General features: G+C 41.5%; 1 protein-coding gene across 4 annotated transcripts in view; it reads right to left on the bottom strand.

Annotated features, from left to right (window-relative positions):
- Positions 1-18,901, bottom strand: part of LOC129840265 (E3 ubiquitin-protein ligase Midline-1-like) — a 45,046-nt gene that overhangs the window by 11,884 nt on the left and 14,261 nt on the right. For 3 of the 4 annotated variants that reach the window (XM_055908015.1, XM_055908016.1, XM_055908013.1), the window contains one exon: positions 11,077-11,851. In XM_055908015.1, coding sequence (XP_055763990.1) covers positions 11,077-11,790 — 714 coding nt within the window. In that variant the 5' untranslated portion in view covers positions 11,791-11,851. Of the gene's footprint in view, positions 1-11,076; positions 11,852-13,835; positions 18,576-18,901 lie in introns of those variants that run through there. The other variant, XM_055908014.1, reaches the window with a different exon arrangement.

Below are 18,901 nucleotides of genomic sequence, written 5' to 3'. Positions count from 1 at the left end.
TGACGTTAATACAATGGAATTTGTCCCCAACGGTCCTGAGAAGATTGATTCAAATGTCCCTGTTGTAAATTTGTATTAGGGTCAGGAGAAATTACTCTTGATCTCATGTATTTATAGCCAATATTCTCAATCCACTGAGTTTAAAGTGGACACGCTCTGGGTTGAGGATATTTATGAAGTATTTTCTTCTTCTTTGCCTAGTAAGAGGTCAGAGTAAATCAGAGTGTCAGAGGAAATGTGAAAGAAGCATCTGTTACATGTCTTGAAACTGTTGTACAGTAAATCATGTTTGACAATGTTGGGGTGATCCAAGCCTGTTGTCTGTAAACGTGTTGAGTAAATAAGACACACTGAGAGATAAATCATGTGGATAAGACCTCTGTTGAAAGACCTTTGGCTGAATGGAGTAAAGAAAGGTCTATGATGGTAAAAGGAAAGACTCACATTAAGCAGGAGGCACATGGTTGAACTCAAACTCAATGCAATTGTCCTATTTATAGATATTTTTAAAACCAAAATGCCAATAAAGCAGATAGAATACCTAAATCCTTATAGTCAGTTTCTATTTTGAATGTTCTCTCAGCAGGAGATAATGTACTATATGAAATGACAGCCTACTATATCCATTTACCAAATATACTAGTTCTCTTCATTGCAAAATATCACTAGCCACATTTCTGTAGTTAACATCTCAAACTGGGAGAAATCCCTGGTCATTAGTGGAAGGGTATATGGAAACTTTTGAGATTTAAATACAGTTCTATAAAAAAAAAAGTGGCCTACTCCTGAGTGTGGCCAGATGACATTGAAGGCAGTTGCAGGGAGTTCTACAAAGGAAATCGATTCTAATGTCTTTCCTTCAGCATCTGTATCTAATCAAAAGAAAGCTACCACTCACCACACTTTTAATGGCTTCTTGCTACTTGACCTTCTAAGATCCCTGTAAGAACCCTTTAATATGAGGGGGAAATTTTTACTATTCAATATCTCATAATATCTATATTGGAGGAAACACCAAGGGCATCTAAAAAACGATTTATGTGACACGATCACAGCATAAAGAGAGCCGAGGACAGGCAAGGCTGTTTTTATCTTAATGCAAAAGTCAACCTATAATGTATGTGTGGCTTGGAAATACCAAAATTGTTATACATTTGTAAGTATGAACATTTTTGGATGTCAATTTCTACTCCGTTGTTTGCCTTTATGAACAGTGTGACTCAGGGGTACTAGGATCACGACTTTGCCCTTTTCTCCTTCTCCCATACGCCGAAGTGAGCATCCCACAAAAGATGCGTGAGTCCTAGGAGGCCAACCCTCTTCACACCCCTGAGTAAAATAAATGAATCATTACTATGGTGCGTCAGGTCCTGTACCTTTATACTGTAAACAAGGTCACTGATAAAACATGGCATGTGACATAACATCTTCTGCATCCTCTACATCAGGGCAACTAGACTGGTTTTCGTGCTTTGCCTGGCATTTAATTACATGCAAGCGCATACCTGGATTCGCTGGTCAGACACTGATTTGAAAAAAGAACAAAAGCTAGAAGACAATGGCCCCCAAGAACTACATGTCCTATCATGTCAGTGCCCATTCCCCAATATTACATAACACAATACCAAACGTCTCTGAGCAACAGGTTCCTGTTTCTCAATAACAACAAAAACATGTTTTATCCCTGTTTTAAATCACTGAGTGTGGTATTGACTGACATGCAGTGGTGTTAGACATAGTTAGCCTCAGGCAGTGATGTCATGGGAGTAGACCGATTATCCTATACCGTTGCTACACCACTGTCTCTTTCCACATAGGCAGGTGGGACGTTGTTTTCCTGCTCACTCTGTGTCCGGGTGTCCCTGAACAAGCAGTCTGATGCTCTGAAAAATGTCTACCGGGTCATCACACATCACAACTCCCTCTAGTGCTGTTGTTGCAGCCAGGTCACACCAGATCCACTTCAGTATTCAACGTTTGTCCAGGTTCCCAGGACGTCGGGAGATGCCTTCGATACCATCCACTAGGGGCAATGTGAGCACCTATTACCATCTAGTAGGCTCGCGGCTTGATAGACCATTGTGGATTAGGATAGAGGAAGGGCTTGCACCGCAAGCTACGGCTCAGAAGATCGAGCTTTCAATCCCAGTGCTAGGCACTCTTTTGTATTTAGAATGTTTTAACCCTATCCCAAACAGTCAGAATTAATGCCTAAATTTAACCGTTACGTTTTTTCTGTTTGATCCCTTTGAGAACCACAGTTGCAAAAATGCAACGCTACCTATAAACTAAAAAATTATGTCAAACACTATATGAATTTCCTTAGAACCATATTTATTTCTTAGTAGTATTTGTTGTGTGTCAGTATGATTACTTTGGCATTACTAGCCTCTGAAACATTAGAAACCTACAATGGTCCCCCTACAAAAGCATATGTTGGTAGCCATCAATGCAAGTACATGACATGAGCCATTTTTTGCTGTCTTCTCTAAGATGTAGTGATTATGTAAAAAAATATATATACTGTACCAGTCAAAAGTTTGGACACACCTACTACAAAGTGTAAATAGAATAATTTTGGTCATAAAGTCAGTATCGTCTAAAACAAAGTTTGGAAGCCTACACTACCAGTCAAAAGTTTTAGAACACCTACTCATTCAAAGTTTTTTCTTAATTTTGTATATTTTCTACATTCTGGAATAATAGTGAACACATCAACACTATGAAATAACACATATGGAATCATGTATTAACCAAAAAAGTGTTAAACAAATCAAAATAGATTTTATATTTCAGATTCTTCAAAGTCTTTGCCTTGACAACAGCTTTGCAAACTCATGGCATTCTCTCAACCAGCTTCATGAGGTAGTCACCTGGAATGCATTTCAATTAACAGGTGTGCATTGTTAAAAGTTAATTTGGGGAATTTCTTTCCTTTGTAATGCTTTTGAGCCAATCAGTTGTGTTGTGACAAGGTGGGGGGTATACAGAAGACAGCCCTTTTTGGTAAAAGACCAAGTCCATCTTATGGCAAGAACAGCTCAAATAATCAAAGAGAAATGACAGTCACTTCATTACTTTAAGACATGAAGGTCAGTCGATCAGAAAAATGTCAAGAACTTTTAAAGTTTCTGCAAGTGCAGTTGCAAAAACCATCAAGTACTATAATGAAACTGGCTCTCATGAGGACCGCCACAGGAAAGGAAGACCCAGAGTTACCTCTGCTGCAGAGAATAAGTTAGTTGGAGTTAACTGCACCTCAGATTGCAGCCCAAATAAATGAGTTCAAGTAACAGACACATCTCAACATTAACTGTTCAGAGGAGACTTCGTAAATCAGGTCTTCATGGTTGAATTGCTGCAAAGAAACCACTACTAAAGGAAACCAATAATAAGAAGAGACTTGCTTGGGCCAAGAAACACGAGCAATGGACATTAGACCGGTGGAAATCTGTCCTTGAGTCTGATGAGTCCAAATTTGAGATTTTTGGATCCAACAGCCATGTCTTGTGAAACACAGAGTAGGTGAACAGATGATCTCTGCATGTGTGGTCCGCACCATGAAGCATGGAGGAAGAGGTGTGGGGGTGCTTTTCTGGTGACATTGTCTGTGATTTATTTAGAATTCAAGGCACACTTAACCAGCATGGCTACCACTGCATTCTGCAGTGATATGCCGACCCATCTGGTTTGCACTTAGCTTCTTTGGGACAGGGGGGCAGTATTGAGTAGCTTGGATAAAAAGGTGCCCAGAGTAAACTGACTGCTACTCAGTCCTAAAAGCTAGAATATGCATATAATTATAAATAAAGATTTGGATGTTTGAATGATGTCTGTGAGTATAACAGAACTCATATGGCAGGCAAAAACCTGAGAAAGAATCCAACCGGGAAGTGGGAAATCTGAGATTTGTACTTTTTCAACTCTTTGACTATCCAAGATACAGTGTAAATGGGGTCATATTGCACTTCCTAAGGCTTCCACTAGATGTCAACAGTCTTTAGAACCTTGTTTGATGCTTCTACTGTGAAGGAGGAGGTATTGGGAGCTGAATGAGATGTCTGCCAGAGTGGCATGAGCTGGTCATGCGCGATCACGTGAGAGGTAGCTTGCGTTCCATTTAATTCTACAGACAAAGGAATTCTCCAGTTGGAACATTATTGAAGATTTATGATAAAAACATCCTAAAGATTGATTCTATACTTAGTTTGACATGTTTCTACGAACTGTAAGTTTGGATTGTGTACTAAATGCGCAAACAAAAAGGAGGTATTTGGACATAAATTATGGACTTTATCAAACAAATCAAACATTTATTGTGGAACTGGGATTCCTGGGAGTGCATTCTGATGAAGATCATCAAAGGTAAGTGAATATTTATAATGCTATGTCTGACTTTGTTGACTCCACAACATGGCGGATATCTGTATGGCTTGTTTGTGCTCTGAACGCTGTACTCAGATTATTGCATGATGTGCTTTTTCGGTAAAGCTTTTTTGAAATCTGACACAGCGGTTGCATTAAGGAGAAGTTTATCTGTAGTTCCATGCATAACACTTGTGTTTTCATCTGCAGTTATGATGAGTATTTCTGTAAATTGATGTGTCTCTCTGCAAAATCACCGGATGTTTTTAAAGCAAAACATTACTGAATGTAACGCACCAGAGTAAACTGAGATTTTGGATATAAATATGAACTTTATCGAACAAAACATACATGTATTGTGTAACATGATGTCCTATGAGTGTCATCTGATGAACTGATAAAAACGGCAGACTACGGTTTGCAACTACACATGGTGACAAAGATCGTACTTTTTGGAGAAATGTCCTCTAGACTGATGAAACAAAAATAGAACTGTTTGGCCATAATGACCATCGTTATATTTGGAGGAAAAAGGGGGAGGCTTGCAAGCCAAAGAACACCATCCAAACCGTGAAGCACGGGGGTGGCAGCATCATGTTGTGGGGGTGCTTTGCTGCAGGAGGGACTGGTGCACTTTACAAAATAGATGGCATCATGAGGAAGGGGAAATGATGTGGATCTATTGAAGCAACATCTCAAGACATCAGTCAGGAAGTTACAGCTTGGTCGCAAATGTGTCTTCCAAATGGACAATGACCCCAAGCATATTTCCAAAGTTGTGGTAAAATGACTTAAGGACAACAACGTTAAGGTATGGGAGTGGCCATCACAAAGCCCTGATCTCAATCCTATAGAGAATTTGTGGGTAGAACTGAAAAAGTGTGTGCGAGCATGGAGGCCTACAAACCTGACTCAGTTACACCAGCTCTGTCAAGAGGAATGGGTCAAATTCACCCAACTTATTGTGGGAAGCTTGTGGAAGGCTCCCCGAAATGTTTGACCCAAGTTAAACAATTTAAAGGCAATACTACCAAATACTAATTGAGTGTATGTAAACTTCTGACATGCTGGGAATGTGATGAAAGAAATAAAAGCTGAAATAAATCATTCTCTCTACTATTATTCTGACATTTCACATTCTTAAAATAAAATGGTGATCCTAACTGACCTAAGACAGGGAATTTTTACGAGGATTAAATGTCAGGAATTGTGAAAAACTGAGTTTAAATGTATTTGGCTAAGGTGATAAGGTCATATCGTGTATATTTGACTGTTGTGTATGGTTGTCTCACCACGGTATCTCAACATGAATGCACTTACTGTTAGTTGCTCTGGATAATAAATATTGCTATCACAAATGTATAATTCGTACAGTTCTTTATAAAAAAATATATGTTACAGAGTTCCCCTGCCGAGGGCACTGTGGGACTAACTTCCAGCATGTGTGTCACATTTGACAGTGCAAAGCCTAGCAGTACTACTTATTTATCTGAGAGTGAGGTGAATATATAGCGTTTTGGAATGAAACTCTTCATACGTTGATAGACAAGTAAGAGATAGACAACCAAATAAGAGTAACTTCGATGTTTCCTTTAAGTATTGAAATAATAGAAATGTATATCTTTTATAATTTATTTTATGGTAAAGAGGTAAGACAGGAGGTTATCTCTTCAAGTTAAAGCAGAAAGGACAACCAAATATTATTTAAAGTAAGTTAGATGTTCTTCATACATAGAAAATCCACAAAATAGTTGATCCTTTCAACTTCAACAAAAATGTTGATAGCAAAATACAGTTTTGTAGATAGATCGTTGAGGCATTTTGCTATTTCCGACAATATAACTTCATTTTAGAAGCACTGTGTCCGAAATGATTAACATCCTTGATAAAGATGAGCAATAATGACTGTATGAGATAAATAATATTAATACTAAGCTAAACTGTAAGCAAAAAAAAGGGAAATTATATTATTTTATACTAACCCAATTGCTCAGAAAAAGAGATTTTGTTTAACAAGTAGTATTTCTTATCACTCAAAAAGGTAGGTGTCAAAATGATTGACTCCCCTAAAGATTCTTATAAATAAAGTAATCAAAAGTTTAGTATTTGCTCCCATATTCCTAGCACACAATGACTACGTCAAGCTTGTTACTCTACAAACGTATCGGATGCATTTGCAGTTAGTTTTGGTTGAGTTTCAGATTATTGTATGCCCAAAATAATTATATGGTAATTAATGTTTTGTGTCATTTTGGAGTCACTTATGTTGTAAATGAGAATAGAACATGTTAATAAACAATTCTACATTAATGTGGATGCTAACATGATTACGGATCATCCTGAATGAATCATCAGTAATAATGCGTGAGAAAGTTACAGAGGGTCAAAGATCATACCCCCAGGACCCACCAGGACATGCGCCAGCACGTCAATGCTTTGATACATTTTCATGTGGTTTTTAAAGAATTTTACGGTTTTCTTAACACAAATTCTTCCTACCAATGATGCCCTATGGTGAATTTTTGCAACTTTTCTGTAAAAAAATAACCCTAAACCGTAATCGGATGCATATGCTTGGGTCTCACAGGGTTTAACCCTATCCCAAACCTTAACCCTTACCTTAACCAGTCGGAATTAATGCCTAAACACGGCTGTAGAGTTTTGACGTTTGTCCCCCCTGTGCAAACGTTGAATACTGAAGTGAGACCATAAGAACTTGTTGGTTGTTGAGCAGAGTATACCGAATGTTGTAACAGCCATAGACTGTATATCAAATTCTCTGATGTACTGTATATCAACTTCTCACATCTTGCTTTATTCTTAATGTGTTTGTATTGCTTGTGTATCTTGTCTCAGTGTTAGTTTGTTTGTTTGTGTGCCATTATGTTCTCCGCACTTTATCTGTGTCAACTTTCTCTTCATCTCCATCAGTTCTCCATTTCTCCTGTTTCATTTTCCCAAGCTGTTTCTGTCTGATATAAACTCAGTGATTTTGTTTATGGAGAAAGGCAAGCAGCTTTGAGTTATTTACTGTCACTTAATGGACTCCATGCCTTCATGTGCACACCATGTGGGAAAGTTGCAGGATCCATCCATGAAGTACATCTGCATTAATTCCATGTGATTTTATGCCATTCGTTTTGTTGACATCAAATGTATACAAAATAATTTATATCACTATTTACCATCTATTTGCAGTGTTCATGATAAACGTAACGTTTCTCCTGACACTACTCTGCCAGTTGTGCAAAATGCAAGCCATAATGCTGCATAACGTACTGTACATGATAACACTTCAGAAACAGTCAATGCTTGTGTTGTCTGTGGTCCGTCCCTTGGCCTAGACCCTTGAGACACAAAGTCATCTGCATGGCCAGTCATAGATCAGAGGCAAGGCTGCAGGCAAAGGGTCATGACCGTGTAACAGTATGACTCGATTACTCCAGGGGGAAGAAGTTGTAGTGGGGCTGAGTAAAGTGAAGAGTTATGGCCAAGACAGGAGCTGTGCCACTGGGGAGGGGAGGAAGACAGAGGACAGTCAAAGGTCATTGCTTAGCTACTACAAGTTTATCATGATTCTGCATTGTTAGATCAGCGCTTCCTCTATGACCCAGATCCATGGACCTCTGATGCTATTTTGAACCATTTCCTCTCTCTGTACGTTTCCGTGAAATGGTCATTTTATCTCCCAAAAGGAAAGGGTGTAGCCACAATGACCTAGCCCCTTCACAGAGGCCCACTGCCACCCCTGAAAATACTGCAATCATAGGACAGTAATTTCCCTTCAATCGTTTGGTAGCTCCATCTAATATGAGTGCACATTTAATGATCCTTAATGTTTTCTTTCATGAGTAATTAAAAGTGAAATCAATACTGCATGAATTTTACATGGTGTGGTGCAAAGGGTTCTAGTAGTAGTGACCTACATTCGAGCTTCGCCTACCCTTACAGGAGTGTTTTCATGACGCTACGCATCTTTAAATCCTTCAAAAGGTGAAGCGAGAGAGATTAGACTACAGCACGAGGCCTTTTGATGCAGGTCTGTCGCAGAGTGAGAGTATTAACCCATCGTAAGCCAATCCTGGGTTGTGTTCATTCGGCTCCAAACGGAAGCAAATGTTTGTATTCTGTTGGTTAATTGTTACTGGAGTCAAATAGGAAAATGTAAAGGATTCTCAACACTGAGAATATTACCCCCTAAAAAGATCCACTTCACTGGACATACATCAACATGTTCTTCCTCTACAGTAGGTAGAAATGTGTTTATTTTGCAATTGCAGTGCACACGTGGTTTTGCGTTGTCACTGCATCAGGAATTATCTCCATTTTATAACCAAGAACCCCAAAGCCATAACTCAAGTCTGTCATCATGCACCCAGGTACCCATTCTAGTTTTGAGGGGGGCAACATGCATAATATGGAAGTGAGGCAGAAAGACACGGTAGTGTAGAATAAAAAACGCTCCATCAATGGTTCATCTCTCTGAAAAACAAAAATAGCCAGTGCTTCATTTGAGCTGGATCTTTCCGGAATAGGATCCAACACCTCTCAGTTTTGCAAGGATCCGGTAGCCTACCTCTCGTGGCATGACATTTTCTTCCCACTGTTTGCAATACACACTGAACATAATAGTCAGTGTTTAATTTGGCCCAGATCCTGCCGGGAATAGGATCAGGCACCTTTAAGTTTTGCCAGGATCCGGTAGCCTACCGCTCCTGGCATGAAACATTATTTACACTGTTTACAATGTAAAAAATCTAATAAAAGATATCTTCCCCTTAAAAAAAGGTCATGTGAAAAGGTAAACCCGGGCCGGCCCGGGTTTATGGTGGTGGCCATTGGCCGTTGCTGTGAAAAGAGAGAGAAATACTCTTGAATCACTCACAGAACTAGAATGATATTCATTTTCTATGATCTCACTCCGTCTCTCTTGCTCTGATAGACATGAGCCTGCAACTATCACCTCTCCATCGGTGCACTAAATTATAGAATTGCTGCTGTCTGTCTGTTCTGAAATAAATGAAATAATTCAGAATACTACACCAGGAATACGTCTATAATTTAGCCACAGAGGATCAATAGCTTATTTAAAATAAATAGCATATGTGTGGATTGTGTGTAGCCTAAACACAAGGATTTGCCTCGGGAACGTGCGGCAAATCTGCCAGTGAATAGCATGCAGCCAAAACAGACCTTTCGCAATATTTCAAATACAAACGCAGGAAAACATAGGTTGAAAAGCAAATGGTTACTGCTGAAAAGAGAAGACTCTAATATGTCTGTGGGATACCAAAATATTTGATCGACTTCCAAATAGGCCCGATCAGTTAACAGCATTGTTTTACAAAGTAAAACAATAGAGAGAGAGGCTGTTGACACCGGCGCATTGTCCATGACTGGTGAGTGAGCTGGAAAGCTTTTTCAGGATTTTAATTTCTTCCTCATACTGTACAAAATGGCAGTGTTTAGACAGGCAGCCCAATTCTGATATTTTTTCCACTAATTGGTCTTTTGACCAATCACATCAGAGCTTTCCAGAGCTGATCTGATTGGTCAAAGACCAATTAGCGGGAAAGAAAGATCAGAATTGGGCTGCCTGTATAAATGCAGCCTTTGTGTGTCTCCACACACCTACGCCTAGGCTATTGATGGATTCAAGACAAGGTTGTTTTTATTTATCTCGGATTATAGCCTGTCATTTCTATCATTTTTGCTGATTTAAAAAAGATTCTGCTAAAGTCACCAGTCACTTAAAATGACGTAGAATTGCATGAAATGCTTTCATAAAAGGATACATTTTTCCCAGACCATAGGCAATGTGTTACTTCTGTAATCAGAACACTTTTCTAGACCGCTTAACATACACAGAACAGATGGACCAGATTGCAAAAGATGCCAAACTGAAAATCAGTGATCACACATGGCCTCTCACAAATCAAACTCTGGTCTTAATTTGTCCTGCAGAATCCATATAGGACACCTCCATCAAACACCAATCTTCTGGGGACCACCATGCCCTAAAAGACACCCTTCTTCACATGGCATCAGGCCCCCATCCGACAGCCCCCCTGAGTGTGCTTCAGCTCCCCCCTGAGAGAGGGGGTAATACCAAGCCATCTCCCAGTGGGCTCTCCCTAACAGCATCTAACACCACCTACCAGTCACACTCAATTAAACCAACCCCCACCAAATGGAGCGATTACCACTGTTTAACCTCAACCTACTGGATGCAGCCAGCTTCCTCATCACTAATGATCCCCTATTTTCACACTGACTGCACAGGAGAGATGCAGAGAGACCCTCTTGGTATTTTGGGGCGGTGAATTAATTGTACTAATTGTATGATTAGGACACTCCGCTAATGATGAAACAAAAAGATGATAACATCATTTTTGTTGGAATTTTGGCTACATAGTTAGTGAGGATTATAGTGCACTCAAAACAAAATATAGTAGCTGTATTTCTTCAACACAACATTACACTTACAAAGTCACACCTGCGATGGCGAGTGCACAATCGGGCATCTCACTTTCTCACTCTTTTCACTTCACACACAGCTTTCCACAGCTCCTCACTTCTCGCTTTTAATTCTTTACCCCGTCACACACATTATCCACAGCAGTTCTGATGCCGCCCCTCCTCAAAACAACATCTCCACCAGCAGAGCATAGCGACCAGGTTCATGTATACATTCAAAAAGGCATCCCTTACCTTGAGTTTCTCGAAGCGGTCGCTCAAGGCCGCCACCTGGTGGTCTCGGTGTCTTCCCACCAGTTTGCACAGCGAGCAGATGAGCTGTTCGTCGGTGACGCAATACATGTTCACTTTCTCCTCCTCGTGCTCCAGGCACTGCAGCCCCCGCAGGTGGCAGTCCGGCATGGGCTCAATCAGACGGTGGCCCGTGAAGGGCTTCTTGTTGGGGTGCGTGGCGCGCAGGCACTCGTCGCAGTATGACACCTCGCATGTCACGCACGTCTTGACGGCGTTCTGCGGCGGGTCCTGCTCGCAGAACTGGCACTGCACGTGGCTGGGCGGCGTCCCGGGGCTGGTCATGGCGGTGGAGGCGGGGACCAGGGCCAGGGCGAATCGCCCGGCCTTCTCGCTAGGGGAGTTGGGCCCGCTGTGAGGCAGCAGGGCCAGGGGGCCGGAGGAGGCGGCCCTCTGGACACGGTCGATGATGTTCTGGAGGGTGACGTTGCGTTTCAGTCCTTCTAGGCCACGCTGCGGACTGAGAGAGATGACATAGCGGCAGGTGGGGCACTGGAAGGCTCCGATGGACTGGACGGGCTCGTTGGAGGCGCAGTGGGATACCAGGATGCGATGGGCGCAGCCGAAGCACAGGCTGTGGGCGCAGGGCAGGAGCAGCGGGTCCTCAAAGAGCTCGAGGCAGATTGGGCAAGTCAGCTCTGACTCCAGCGCGTCCATCCTCTCAGGTGGAACTCAGGCGCGGGTGTGTCAGCGAAATCCAGGTTAACTGCTCAGCTATCTGGAGAGGTGGACAGAAAGGTGGACGTTCAGATAAATACACGTGAATGGTTATCTAAAGGTGACTGATCATTTCCATTGTCATCAGGTGTAGCACTTCAATGATAATGAAGCGATAAATGAATCCAACAAAAACGTGGAGTGTTGAGCTATCAGAGGTTGTATTGTTTGAAATGTCCACATTATATGGGTGGCTGCTACGCTAAAAACAAAAGTTGAGGTCATAGAAATAACAAAGCAAAAGTCTCTTCTGTTATTTTATGTTTCCTTTATTTATTTGTCTTAATTGTCTAATGTTAATAAACAGAGGACAGGAGTACAATTTATGTTAAAACATCTGTCTCAGTAATGGCAAGCTGTAAGACACGGACTGGCGGTGACTCAGAGTCCTTGTCAAAACCAATAAGGAGGGATGTTTTTTTACTTCTATCGAAAAGCTGGTTACACAACTCAATACATTTGGCAATATACATTTGTATATCATTTTTGTAGGCCTCTGGGTGGGTTATTTAATCCACAATTGATGCTGAATGCAGACAATCACTCATCAGACAGAGAACTGGAACTTGCTGTCTAGACAGGTCAGCTAAACACTCATGCCATTGTCTGAGGTGGCGGGTGCCAATACTCTCCCGACGCCAGGCCCTTCTCTCAATCCTGCGGCAGTGAAAATGTACCCTCAGACTTCAGGTTGGCCGAGTACAGCAAGGGGCAAATGATTTTCAATAAACTGATGCTGAGCAGAGCACGGGAAACAGGACCTGTCTACCAGGAAATGTAATGATTTTACAGCTACCCAGAACCATTATGTGATTTTACTTGACCATGGTAATGCTGACCTGATGTAATTGAACGGTTCAATTTGAACCCTTCTTCAAAGTCTCGTGTCAATAAGTGAATAACCCTTCAAAGTCAAAGAATAATCCTTCCTTTAATAAAGCCGTTTTTCCAAGGATGTCCCTGAGCGTAGTATTTTCAACAGATGTCACTGTTTTCTGTACTTGTGTGTCCAGCAAGTACAGTACTATACATCTCTCTGACCTAGTTCCAAGTGGGACTAGACTGCTAAGCAACGCCACTCCCCTACCCCCTAGAACTGTGACAGACACACATCTTATTTGGTATGGAATCGTCTCTGAATTCCTCTGATCAGGGACAGTGAGTTCACTGAATGTCAACTGCAGAATGCTTAAATCTTCGGTCATCTGACAAAAGCTGTAGTGACAACACACATTCATTATTAAGGATTGTGCATTGTGTAATAAGTCATACGTTTTAAACACATACACCAAACATGCCTAGATTAATTGACCTGATACCGGACTGAATAAATCAATGTAGCACGCACCGTACTAACAATGACTTGGCTATCAGAGATAACTGCAGTGACCCAATCGTTTCCCTGAACTCAGTGACGAAATCGGTCCCTAGACTTCGGTGTACGCCATTAAAGTGTGCGACTGCATGTCAAAGTGTCTGCTCTCAACCTAATAACACCAGATAAACCATGAAACAGCTGAATAGATTCCTCTGGTAAAAGTCCAAAGCAAGTAATAACTGTAATAAATAGAATACTAGTCACTTTAATAATGTTTACATATTTTGCATTACTCATCTCATTCATATGTATATACTGAATTCTATTCTACTGTATCTTAGTCTATGCCGCTCTAACATTGTTCGTCCGTATATTATTATTATTATTATTATTATTATTATATATTCTTAATTCCATTCCTTTACTTAGATTTGTTTGTATTGGGTATATGTTGTGAAATTATTAGATGTTACTGTTATATATCACTGCACTGTCGGAGCTAGAAACACAAGCATTTCGCTACACTCGCAATAACATCTGCTAAACACGTGTATGTGACCAATAAAATTTGAATTGATTTGAAGTGGAGCCCCCGTCAGACTTTGCCATGGTCTTTGCCCTTCCTCAGCACACGGATCCCCTCTTAGCCTACCCACTCAGTACCCACCGATGGATCTCGCTCCCGTGTACTCAGCATCGCAGACATCTCTGCAGAGCAGGAGGACGATGCTACAGAAGCTGAAGAGCCTGAATCAGAAACACAGGCAGCAGGGAGCTCAGAGGACAGATCCCTGAGCATGGAGACACAGCGGGGTGGAACACCGGTACACAGCAGGCATCACTCTGCTTCCTGCTTATCCCTTATCCTCCTCACGCACACACTGAATACACGGAGTCGTCTAGTGTAGCTGCCGACCAGCGTTTCACAGGAGTTTAACACGAGCCGCAGAGGCACAACAGTTGTCCCGACAATTCCAGGAAAGTTAGCGAGAGATAGCGGTTCACTAGAGCGGTTAGCTCTGTGGACAATCCCACTTCACACAAAAAAAAGTGACACTGCAATCTGTCGGACCTCACAGTGGAGGTGCGTGCGGGAGGGGAGGAGGTAGAGAAGAGAAGAGAAGAGAGGAGAGGGGCAGAGAGGGGGTGAGGGAGAGGGTATTGTCTTCTCTCTCCCTTCTGCTCATTTATAGCTGTGGTCCAATGAAAAATCAGCAGGGATAGGTGTCAGAAGAATAACTAATGTAACACGTGTCATTAAAATACTGTGTGAATTTCAGATCTGAGGAATACACATTGTATACGTTGGAGTTCTATGACATGTAATGGGTTTAGACACTAGTCTTGGACTCTTCTTCCTATTGACTTCTGTGAAAAATAGACTGTGATGACCTTCCCAAAGGCCTAACCAGGGTTAGTAGTTGAACTGAGTCTGAACCTTTAAGATCAATCAAATACTGTGTGGAGTCATGTTAGTGTGCTGATATGCAGAGTGAGCTAGAGTCACAAGTTGAATTACAGTATTTTCCATTTGCTAACGGTCATGGCATTAACCCTTTCTGTTGTAACTAACATGGTGCCTCAGGCAGGTTTGGTTGAGAAAGTTAAATGTTGCTGGCATGGCAATTGAAGCCAGGTGGGGACAGGCACAAAGAATGGAGACTCACACTGACAGCCAGCTAGGCCATAGCCAGACTGAAACATGGCCAATGAAGACGAGGCTACACTATCTTCATACCAAGTTGAAACCTAACCATTAACGACAAAAAAATGGATTTACCGGTAAGGAAACTTTATCACTTTCAACTAAATTTGCCTGAACTGTGAGTAAGTTATATGGTCCCAAGTAACATTTAGAGTAGCCATTTTTAAAGTATGAGGGGGGAGGGGGTGGAGTGGGGGTCAACTTACTGTTGAGAGTTACAATAGTAGAATACATGGCGCAATTTCTAAATTTGGTTGTGCATCAGCAGTTTTTCTCTTGTTATGTCAGTCACTCAATTCACCTTGTCAGCTAACAATTTTTTGATTGGTAAGTTAGTCTAGCCAGCTATCTAAACGTGTTGTTATGGTGGCAAAATACTGATGCAGGGCATGGTCCCAGGGGCCATGAACTCCACGGGTCCCCCTTTGATTTTGATATTCACTCTCACTCTAATATCATATTAACATGGCATAATGTGTAGAATTGCATGAAATTAGCTGTAAAACTGCAGAAAAAATGTATATATATAGCTCTTCCCCATGGCAAAATGTGTTATGAAATTGCAACATATTCTTTCTGTCCCATGGCATAATGTGTATATTTGCAGAAAAATGCTTTGAAACAGCAACATTTTCTCCATGCCCATGGCACAATGTGTAGAATTGCAGGAAATTAACTTTAAAACAAAAAATGTTCTCTCTGTCTTCAAGAGGGGGGACACTAAAATGTTTTGCTCGGTTAAGGCCCTTTTCATGAGCTTGGGTCCCAGAAAAACATAGAATATCTCATTTGGGTCCCAGGCTGAAAAAAGTATAAGAACCCCTATATTAGAGCACTATGCATATCCCCTTGTGTCTCGCTGGATATCTCGTCTGTGTGTGGAGGTACTGGTTGTATCTTTAATTCAACTCGGTTGCTAGAGGTTGTGGCTTTTTCACTATCTTTGATCTGTTAAATTTTAAACAGATCTTTTTTGTCTCCAGTTTCTAAAAACAGTCACTTCATGAAGAGTGGATGAAAAAAATGAAAGGGCAAGACAATATGATGTATAAGGGTGCAAAGATCAGATGCTCTGAGACAAAAAGGAAAAGTATTCAATTGGAGATTGGTTAACGCCTTCAAGCTACAGTATATTGAAATTGGATGTAAAAATAGCCCTTATGCTATCATAGTAAGCTTACGTCTCCTACTGAATGTTTGTAGATAGAACAGCCAAACGAAACACCCCTTATTCAATAATATGTGGCCAAGATTCCCTTTCAGTTCGGTACAATGGGACTATCAAAAAAGGGAGATCCCATACAGTGGATACCATTTTATCCCACGCTTGTTATCCCAGAACAGCTGAAACTTAAAATAAAATAAACCAAAAAATAAATTACCAGCAGAAAGCTGCTGTAACAAAATGGAGGGGAATATTGTCTATCCGGTGGCTTGACGTGAGCGACTCTGGCATCCCACGGAGCGCAACGCTCAAACTAGGTCAAAGGCATTGACCTACCTAACATAATCAGTGTGTGTATGCATATGCACTTTCATTTCCAAATGAACTGAGACGGGCGAAAAACGATAGGAGATGCACAAGAGGAGATGGTTCCTACTTTTAGGGCAAAAGTATGAACCATTTATAGGTAGCGTAAATACAAACATGTCTATTCTACATCTCGCCTAATTTTTGGAGATTAGATGTGAGATACATACTTCAAATATCAGTTTTATTTTACAATTGTTAAAGGTAAAAAAAATTTGTATTATTTTGGAGTTTAAAAAAAGGGACAAAAAAATACAAATGAATAATTATGGTTTTATAATCCCTATACAGTATCGAATAAGAATCAACGCTCACATGTCCATGGTTCATATATCAGGACATAATCTATAGTTTCCTAACCAGGGCCAAAAATAACAAGAAATTGTTCTAGCTACCTAGGACTTTTGACAAATTTTTTGCTTCTCTCCAAACACGTCTAATAACATCAAGGCAGATTAGAGGATTGGCTGTTAAGTGTAATAACAATCTCTTCAGACACACAGCATCTGAGATTAACCCCTGACCCTAAAGTTTCTTTCAGGAGCTGACCCCCCATACAATTTACCTGAAGTTATAGATTTTTTATTGAATATGAAATTGACACCACCCTTTGCCCATAGAATAACATTTGATGCATGGTCTTCATGCCCTTGATGTCTGCTTTTGTTGTCAATATATACTGTAGGCATATTTCCAAAGTCATTGTTGAGAGTGTGAAAATATCCACTACTAAATGGAAATTGGACCCTCTGGTCTTGGCATAAAAATGGATTTGTCACAGCTACAGTTCCACAGGCGCAGTCCACTGTTCTGACACCAGTTATAGAATGTATTGTTACCCAGTGTCTCTCTCTCACTCCCCTTCTCCCCATGACCGTCGCATGCAGTGGCCCCCCTAATCACCTCTAATGACCGCCCCGGACCGTACGTCAGACTCATTAGCGTTAGCATTTAGCCTCTCGCCGCCCTCACTCTCGGCCTGCCTGTCTTTGTTTCGGCCCCAGACACCCTGCCTGTTTATCCATAATCCGCTCCTGCCAGTGTGTCTGTGACCAATCAGAGACTTTCATGTTGAAGATCGAGTCAGTCACGACTAATGGGATTGGACGCTGTGTTTGAGGCTGGGGTGCGAGCCGGGCGATTAGGGGGGGGGGACCTGGAACCCTAAACTGGCACATCTGACTCTCTGGCTATGATCCTCATCTGGCTGCCCCCTCCTGACTGACCCAGATATGGAATAATAATAACAAATGTTATTAAAAATTACAGTTGTGTTGGGGACAGATTGGGGAAGAATCTGTTTATATAATAGTGTTTATAAAGCTGACATGGCCAGATGGAAAAGTTTCAATGACGCATGTGTTACTGTATGCGTGTGTGTGCGAGCAAGCAAGCATATGTGTGTGTGTGCGTTGCATGTGCCTGTGCGCGAGCCTGCGTGCCTGCATGCTTACGTGTGAGTGCATGTTTGCACAGCAAGTCAGCATAAAAAATGGCTCTCCCGTGAAGTAGTGACCCACGACATACGCCTAATTTCCTGAAACGAGTCACATATGTGAGGTTATGAGTTTGTGTAGAAAGTAGGAGTCTATCCAGTTTACGGTGGAGACATCTTATATGACCTGTGTGATGTTAACAGTACACAAATCCTTCATCTATAATGTATCATACTGTATAGGATCGTTCCCCTCTCCCTCGCTCCACTCCCTTACATCGCAAGACAGATGACAAGAGAGAGATGTCTTATGAAGCGACTATGCAAGTATGTGTGCATGTTTACATGACAGTGTATTAAATGTGTGTGATTGTCTCCCGTTCAGAATAGCTGAGACTGTTGATGTGATTCTGTGATACTGTTCAAGACCCAGCTTCAGTTTCCACAGACATGGATAAGTGTCAGTCAGTGACAGGGGAAGAGAGAGGGGTTAGGGGTGACATATGCCTCTCCACTCATCAGACAGTTCTGGCAGAGTCAAAGACCCAGTGCCGGGCGGAGAGACTGGGAAAACTTTACCTGGCGTCTGTGGAATGTTATATGGAGCTAGGAAGCTTACGGTACTGAGTTTAACAGTCTTAGAGGTCAGAGGTGGGAATGTAATAAAGGGTGCACTCGTTTGTGTGAGTGTGTCCATATACTTGTATACACGTGTGTGCGTGTGTGTGTGTGTGTGTGTGTGTGTGTGTGTGTGTGTGTGTGTGTGTGTGTGTGTGTGTGTGTGTGTGTGTGTGTGTGTGTGTGTGTGTGTGTGTGTGTGTGTGTGTGTGTGTGTGGTTATCTTCTCTCTGACATGCATCATCAAGTCATACTGATATCATTTTCTACCAGCAGAAGATGTCGCTATAGACTGCAGACACAGTCATGGGATTGGGGGCCTTCGTCCTGACATGTCAGTTAGACCACAGGTCATTGGTTGCTCCATCAGTTACACCCCAAGAGGTTGACCCAGGTTATTCTTGGCATGCTTGACCTGACCTGGTAAACAGTCATATAAGGTCA

The sequence above is a fragment of the Salvelinus fontinalis genome, chromosome 41 (assembly GCF_029448725.1).
Source record: "Salvelinus fontinalis isolate EN_2023a chromosome 41, ASM2944872v1, whole genome shotgun sequence".
Classification (NCBI taxonomy): Eukaryota; Metazoa; Chordata; class Actinopteri; order Salmoniformes; family Salmonidae; genus Salvelinus; species Salvelinus fontinalis.
This window is presented reverse-complemented; position numbering and strand designations above follow the sequence as displayed.